The following is an 8,331-nucleotide window of genomic DNA, read 5'->3' on the forward strand; positions in this document are numbered from 1 at the left end:
CCGGTATTTACTTATCGGCATTATGTTTAACTTCTCGATTGTAATATACATTTACTCTTATTTTCATTTCTGTAACTAGGGTTTGATGAATGTATCCCTTTGCATCCGTCTTATCACCTGTCAGTAGTCATTACACACATAACTGGAAAGTAGTTGAAGGTATTAAATTGTTATTCCGTGTATATTATCATATTTTTACAAATACTTGCGAAACTGGTTTGGACACATACGTAAGTTCTTTCTTTAGAGTTCTGTCTCCCTTTATTTACTCTGTTGAGGAAATGTATACCGAACAAGGTTATACTTCTCGGTTTAATGTTTACAAGAGACTTATTTCTGTGTCGGATTACCTAAACCCCCTAGGGTTAACTGCCAACTCGGCTTCCTTTAACTACTCAGGTCTTTACAAGGTAAGACTAATTACCTTCCTGAATAAGTTATCGAAGAAATTGGTCTTTCTGCTATTACTAGCTAATTACAGTTCCACTGTATAAGCTTGGTGATTGTTTTCCACCTGGATGTCTATGTCACAGTTTCATTCTGTCTATTTAATAACAGTAATTTTATTCTAAATATCTAAACACAGCAACTTTTTAAGAAAAGATATAACTGAGTACATTCAATACCTGAACCTTTCTTAACTAAGGTTAAAGAAGCGTACCTGGTGTTCGATCACAGGAATGCTTTGTTTTCAGTAGTCACCTGTAGAGTTTCCACTCTTAACCGCCCAACCTTGAGATCCACTGCGCTGGATTCTCCCCCCTAGCCGTCTTGCAGGCCTGCAGCCCTCAACAAGACTTATGCACCACGGTGCTGGGTCATCTGATCACAACCAGACATAACCCTTTTCTTTCACTCTGCAACTCTCTCCTCTCTGGAATCTCTCCTCTGCCTGTTCCCAAACAGCCCAGAGGTTTTTCCTTCCAAACCCTCTTCAGGGTGAGAGGCAGTTGTCTTTCTTTTTCAGTTTCTTAACTGATTCATTTCTTTTAATAGAAAAGCCTCTTTTTGGAGGCTGCCAGCATTTCATTCAACACATGTGTAAAATAATTCATTGTATTTTCTTTTAACAAATAATAATGTCTTTTAAAAACAAGTTGTCACCCATATTGTTTTTACCACAGCATTTACCGGAAATTACAAGTTACCAGGGTTATTACATCTGCCCCCCCTGGGATTGGACGTCGTCCCGATGTCCATTCTCATTAAATAAATTTGGATAGGCTTTTCTGAAAAGTTCCTCATCTTCCCATGTAGCCTCCTCAGGGCCGTAATGCTGCCACAGCACCTTAATTTGGGTAATAGCCCGTTTCCGCAGCCGCACTTCTCTCCGGTCGAGAATGCTCTGTGGTTCGACTAGGACCCCGCCTTCCGGTTCGACCTGCAAACAACCAGCACTTAGTCAATTTCCATTAAGCTTAGTTGTATAATCAAACCAATCGAGTCAATTCTTACCCGTACATCCTGCCATTGAATAACATGTCTAGGGTCATACACATATTTCTTTAAGACAGAAACATGAAACACATTGTGAATCTTGATGTGACTGGGTAAAGCAAGTTGGTAGGCCACCAGCCCTACTCTAGCTAGAATCTGAAACGGTCCAAAATATCGGGGAGCCAGTTTGGCGCACCCGCTCCACTGCAGTGTGCTCCTTCTGGTTTGAATCCTTACAAACACATGGTCACCCACTTTATATTCTGCAAATCTTCTTTTCCTGTCTGCGAAACTTTTCTGTCTGTCTTGTGCAGCTTTTAAGTTTGCTCGCACTTTCTTTACCGTATCTTCCATGTCTTTTAACATTTCCGGACCCAAACTCAATTTGTCCTCTAGCCCACTCCAACTTGAGGGTGTGCGGCACTTTCGCCCATACAAAACCTCAAAGGGACTTAACTGGGTGGAGGTATGATACCCATTATTATAGGCAAATTCCACTAGATGCAAATACTCTTCCCACTGATTAGGCTTGAGCATCACATTTGCCCTCAACATATCTTCCAATATCTGATTGACTCGCTCCGTTTGGCCATCGGTTTGTGGGTGGTAAGCTGTACTGAAATTCAGCTGGGTGCCCAACTCAGCAAACAATGTTTTCCAGAAAATAGAAGTGAACTTCACATCACGGTCCGATATGATTACCCTGGGCATTCCATGCAAGCGGAACACATTCTGCATAAAGAGATGTGCAATTTGTACCGCCTTGTAAGTAGACTGCACAGGTATAAAGTGTGCTGCTTTACTTAGTTTATCAACCACGACCATAATAGAATCATTACCCTTCTTTGTCCGGGGTAACCCGGTTATAAAATCCATGGAGATGGTTTCCCATTTCCATTCCGGAATAGGCAAAGGCTGTAACAGTCCTGCTGGGTGTTGGTGTTCAGCCTTAATTTGCTGGCACTCCAGACATTTTGCCAAATATTCCACCACTTGCCTCTTCATCCCTGGCCAGTAATACTCTTTCCTGAGTGCTGTAATCATCTTTTGGTATCCTGGATGACCGGCATAATGGCTGGTGTGGAATTCATCTAGGATCAGCTTCTGAAGGTCATCGGAGTTAGGTACATACATTTTCCCATTAAAATACAGCAATCCAGTATTATCCAGTGTGTACCCTTGCTGTAACCTTCCATGATCAGATTGCTGTACCTGCTGCTTCAACTGTTGATATGCTGAATTGTTGTCCGCTGCTGTTTTTATTTGTTCTACTAGCGAACTCCGCCACCGGCTGGCTGAAAGTTCACATAAACAATGAACTTTCCGACTTAAGGCATCTGCTACCCGATTTTCTTTGCCCTTTAAATGTTTTATTTCGAAGTCAAACCCACTTAGAAAATCTGCCCAACGGCCTTGTCTCGCATTCAAAGTGGGTTGATTGAAATAATGCGTTAAACTATGATGGTCAGTTAACAGCAGAAATTTCTTCCCGAGAAGGTAATGTCGCCACATCTTAAGTGCATGAATTACGGCAGTTAATTCTAAATCGTAGGCAGAGTATCTCTGCTCATGTTCCTTTAATTTCCTTGATTCATAGGCTATTACCTTACCTTCCTGCATTAACACTCCCCCCACGCCCTCTTTGCTTGCATCGGTGCATACCACGTATTCCTTATTAGGATCTGCGATTCTTAAAATGGGTGCGGTGGTGAGTAGGTGTTTCAAGCGGTCGAAACTCTGCTGGCACTCTGCTGTCCACTTAAATGCCCTTCCTTTCTTTTGCAATGAGGTAATAGGGTAGGCTATTCTTGAAAAGCCCTCCACAAATCTCCTGTAATAGCCAGCTAACCCCATGAAAGACCTGATGTCCGAAACATCCTTGGGCGTAGGCCATTCCATAATAGATTTTATCTTCTCGGGGTCAACCGCAATTCCCTCATTTGTAATTACATGACCCAAATACTGAATTTCTTCTTTAAAGAAATCACATTTGCTAAATTTAGCATAAAGCTGATGCTCCCGAAGAGTTTGCAACACCAATCTAAGGTGCTCCTCATGTTCCTGCTGGGAACGAGAATATATCAATATGTCATCAATAAATATCAGTACAAACTTGTCCAAAAACTGGTGAAACACGCTATTCATCATGCACATGAAAGTGGCAGGTGCATTGGTTAAACCGAAAGGTAGCACTACAAATTCGTAGTGCCCGTAGCGTGTTCGGAAAGCAGTTTTGGCAATGTCCTCATCCTTGATCCTGATCTGATGATAACCAGATCGCAGATCAATTTTAGAGAATAACTTTGCCCCTTTCACCTGATCAAAGAGTTCGTCTATTCTGGGTAGAGGATACTTGTTTTTGACCGTGAGCTTATTCAGCTGTCGGTAATCTATGCACATGCGAAGGGTCCCATCCTTTTTCTTCACAAACAATACTGGAGCCCCCCAGGGTGACACACTAGGTCGAATGTACTGCTTATCCAGCAATTCCTGGAGCTGCATCTTCAATTCTGTTAACTCTGGTATGCTCATCCGATATGGTGCCCTTGATACTGGGGCTGCCCCTGGTATCAACTCTATAGTGAAATCTATGTCTCTTCTTGGAGGCAGACCCGGGATATCTTCAGGAAAAACATCTGTGAATTCCTGCACCACTGGTATGTCATTTAATGCAGCCATCTTATCTTTCTGGTTCACATAACCAACCTGTACGGCGTAAATCTGACATCTCTTCCTTACACATTTGGCTAGCTGAGTTGCAGTTATAGGTCGGATCTGAACAGGATGTTTAATCCCCTGTAATTCCTGCTGCTGTCCCACATCATCTTTATAGTATATGGTCTTGGTTTTGCAGTTCACCAGTGACCAGTGCTTTTCCAGCCAATCCATGCCAATAAGAATGTCATAGGAGCCCAATGGAAGTACATTCAGGTCTGCTGTTACAGGCTGTCCAGCTATACTGAAAGAGCAGTTATTAACCTTCGCTAGAACCCGCCTTTTGGCTCCCGTAGCTAACTGGACTAGCCATGGGTTTTTGAATTTTTCTGATGGTAACCTACAGTGTTCCACTACTTTTGGACTAACATAACTCAAAGTAGCTCCTGGATCAATAAGTACAGCTACAGCAAGGGTTGAAATCTTACCTTCGAATTCCACCATGGAAGGTTGATATTCTGCCTGTCGGTCCTCTAATGCTGCATTGATCCTTGGTACGCTGCGCGCCACATCCCCTACAGTGGAAGCTTCATGGACTTGAGATATCTGATCAGTTCTTTTACGCTGTGGACAGTTCCTAGCATAGTGCGGTCCCTCGCATACCCAGCATTGAACTGGAGGTCTGGTTCCTTCAACCTCCGGTTTAGCAGGAAGTTCACTAATCCTGCTCTCGTTCGGCTTAGGCCGGAAAGTACTCTTATTCGTGCTTCTGTTAAACTGCCCTTTTCCAACCCCTTTGCCACCATTCCCGCGGCTGCCTTTGTTGCTTCCAGCATTTCTGCTACCTTTTCTCTCATTCCATTTCCTGTTTGGAATTTCTCCCTTTTGTTTGTTCTGCTGGTAGCAAATTCTGGCCTTCCTAATTGCCTCATCCATGGTTCGAGGGTTATCAAACTCAATTCGTTCTCTTATATAAGCTGGCAAACTACTCACGAACCTTTGCACCTTGGCCTTCTCCTCTTTTATGTAGGGCACATAACGCAGTAGCGAAGTAAAGCGATTTATGAATTCGTCCATGGTTTGTTGTCCTAGTCGTAAATCATGAAATTCTCGCGCCTTCTCATCATAAAAGCGCTCAGTTAAATACCTCTCCTTAAAGTATTTCTGAAACTTTTCCCATGTTATGCTTTGCTCAGTTACTCCCTTCACAATTTTAATCTCTTCCCACCACAAGGTGGCTTTGCCCTGCAACTGGAATATGGCCAAACGTGCCTTCAGGTTTTGATCATATTCATACAGTTGAAAATATTTATTAATATTGATCAGCCATGCTTCCGCTGCTTCCTCCTGCTCTCCATCGAAAAGTGGGGGTTTGATCTTACGAAATTCCCCCTGTAATTCCGTTTTCTGTCTCTTGGTAGCCTGCTGCTCTTGCACATTGTCAGAATGGTCTTCATGTTCTTCTGAAAACTCAGGAGCATAGTTCCGCTCCTCAGTGCCCCTTCGTTGCTCTGCACTAGGACTGGGTAAGGGTGGATTTTGTTTTTCAGACAAGCTCTTCAATATTCTTTCTTGTTCCATGGTTAATCGTGCATTGTCTTCTCGCAAGCGCGCCATCTCACCCTTCAGTTCTTGAACTGTTTGAAGTATTGCCTGATTGGTACTGCGTGTCTCAGCACCAAGCTGAACCCACAGTCCTGTGTTATCTGGTGGGATGCCGCCAGCTCCCGGCATTTCCTCCATCTTACTGTATAACTGTCAGCTGTTGAATGTCTCAATATATTCCTGATTGTACACAAAAAACATGATTAATGACTTTGTACTGTACACATGTATAAGATACTTTTCTTTCTGTTCCCATTGCTGTTCCAGAGGTCACAGTATTGGAACTTGGCTCTGATACCACATTGTCACGCTCCCTTCTAGAAACTAAAAATTACAAGCATAAAATTTTCTTTTTGTTTTACATTCAACTTTACGAATGTAACCTTAATATCATTACCCACTTATTGTATAACTCATTTGCCACCCTGAACACATATTTCCTTGTCGTATGTTGTGACAGATTAAGGTTCTACGCTTATAACTATGGTTATACCTAAACTATGGATACACATAAAGGGTTTACGTATTGAATCAAACGTGTTGCTTAACCTTTATTAATGATATGATTTACACTTGTGTGTTGATGGTCGTTCATTTGGTGCTTTCTGCCAAATGGCAGAGTAAGCATGCCAGCTCACCGATACCGTAGCCAAATGGCCCCTCATCACGTGATAGCCATGTGGTCCGAGAGGGTTGACCAACCCCGGGATTTACGCTCGACCTCCCGCCCAAATTCAACGATAAGGATTGCTCGGCTCAATCGGACGGTCCTGCCTTACTTAGGGTTTGATCTTGTGTATAAAGGTTTAAGTGTTTTCGTTTATGGTTCATTTGTTCACTCGCCAGTCATCGACCTCCTCCGCTGGATTACACCGCAACTTCCAGGCTCTTTGTGCGGTTCCAGTTCGTCACTCCTCTGCCTCCTCCAGGTTTGCCGCGCCTCCCTATCTCATTTTCCTGCTGGTTATGTCTCATTGTGTCCCGTTTCTGCACTACCATAACTAGTTTATGACTCACTGAATGAATACTAATCAATCAGGGTTTGTTTGAACGTTTGCTAGGTTCCGCCTCATGCCGCAGCTCATTTGCTTCAACCGCTGAAGGGTTTCGGTTCCAAGGCAGTTCCAGGTAAGTCGTTTCCTCCAGGGTTTCTATTGTTTGTATTGAGTGCGATTCAGGGTTGTATCATGACTGAGACGGCCCATTCTCCACCTGTGTCTCAGGTTGCTTCTGGACCAAACCTTTATGCAGCTATGCATGGCGGCCTTTCTGGAATGGCCGTTCCAGCTGTGCCTAGGTTATGGCCTCGACGCTTATGTTCTATTAACTGTTAAATTCTGTTCAAACTCTGTATTCTGTAGTTTTATCAGATCTAGATCTATTCTATGCTTTTGACATTTACGAACAGATTATACATCTGTATAAATTCAACATCATCCATCGTATTTGAAGATGTGATTGTTTTTGGCCGACCTGGTTTCTAAAGGTCACTGGTTTCTGACTGAGCTTTATAATGATATCTCTGCTCTATTTGTATATTCAATGCCGTCACTGGTCAATGGCTTCGTCTTTGCTTTTGGTTTATAATCTTCACATACAGTTATTGTACAAGGTAGCGGCTATTACAGTTGTTTCACTGTAACACATAATATATGACTAAGGCTACGTTTTCAGGGTTTTCTTATTTACCTTGTTATTAAATGTATACACGTCTCTGATTTAATTCCGGTTAATACCAGTTTACATACATTTTTATGCCAAGAGTTATTAAGCTTATATTGAGCTCCAAAATACGTTGTTGTCTTTTCCTTTGTTCATTTGTATCACAGCTATGATAATTTATTGATTAAGGTTTTCAGAGTTATGAAAACTATAGTTTTGCCATCGCACTGCTATCGGCTTAATGACACTATACAGCGTAGAGGATAGACTTACATTCATCCCATGAATGTATAGTCTAACCCCCCCCGCGTACAGTCTCGCCCATACGTTACTTCCATGTACCGCATTCATATGCCGGCTCACGATTTTACTTGATCCCGGTATTTACTTACTCCGGCATTATGTTTAACCTCTCGATTGTAATATACATTTACTCTTATTTTCATTTCTGTAACTAGGGTTTGATGAATATAACCCTTTGCTTCCATCTTTATCACCTGTCAGTAATTATTATACACATAACTGGAAAGTAGTTGAGGGTATTAAGTTGTTATTCCGTGTATATTATCATATTTTTACAAATGCTTGCGAAACTGGTTTGGAAACATACATAAGTTCTTTCTTTAGAGTTTCGCCTCACTTTATTTACTCTGTTGAGGGAATGCATACCGAGTAAGGTTATACTTCTCGGGTTGATGTTTATAAGAGACTTCTGTATCAGATTACATAAACCCCCTAAGGTTAACAGCCAACTCGGCTTCCTTTAGCTACTCAGGTCTTTACAAGGTAAAACTAAGTACCTTCCTGAATAAGTTATCGAAGAAATTGGTCTTTCTGCTATTACTAGCTATTTACAGATCCACTGTATAAGCTTGGTGATTGTATTCCACCTGGATGTCTATGTCACAGTTTCATTCTGTCTATTTAATAACAGTAATTTTATTCTAAATATCTAAACACAGCAACTTTTTA

At 41.9% G+C, this 8,331-nt stretch overlaps 1 protein-coding gene across 1 annotated transcript; it reads right to left on the minus strand.

The window, feature by feature from the left end:
* Nucleotides 1-2,386: 2,386 nt before the first annotated feature.
* On the minus strand, nt 2,387-5,835 carry LOC149150599 (uncharacterized). The gene is made up of 4 exons (XM_089442867.1): nt 4,417-5,835; nt 3,897-4,308; nt 2,588-3,410; nt 2,387-2,492 (listed from the first exon to the last, which is right to left on the minus strand). The coding sequence occupies exons 1-4, from the start codon at nt 5,833-5,835 to the stop codon at nt 2,387-2,389; spliced, it is 2,760 nt and encodes a 919-aa protein (XP_089298993.1).
* Between the last annotated feature and the right edge of the window lie 2,496 nt (nt 5,836-8,331).

The sequence above is a fragment of the Pinus tabuliformis genome, chromosome 9, assembly GCF_031772625.1.
Source record: "Pinus tabuliformis cultivar Carrire ecotype Pingquan chromosome 9, CPIR1, whole genome shotgun sequence".
Taxonomy (NCBI): domain Eukaryota; kingdom Viridiplantae; phylum Streptophyta; class Pinopsida; order Pinales; family Pinaceae; genus Pinus; species Pinus tabuliformis.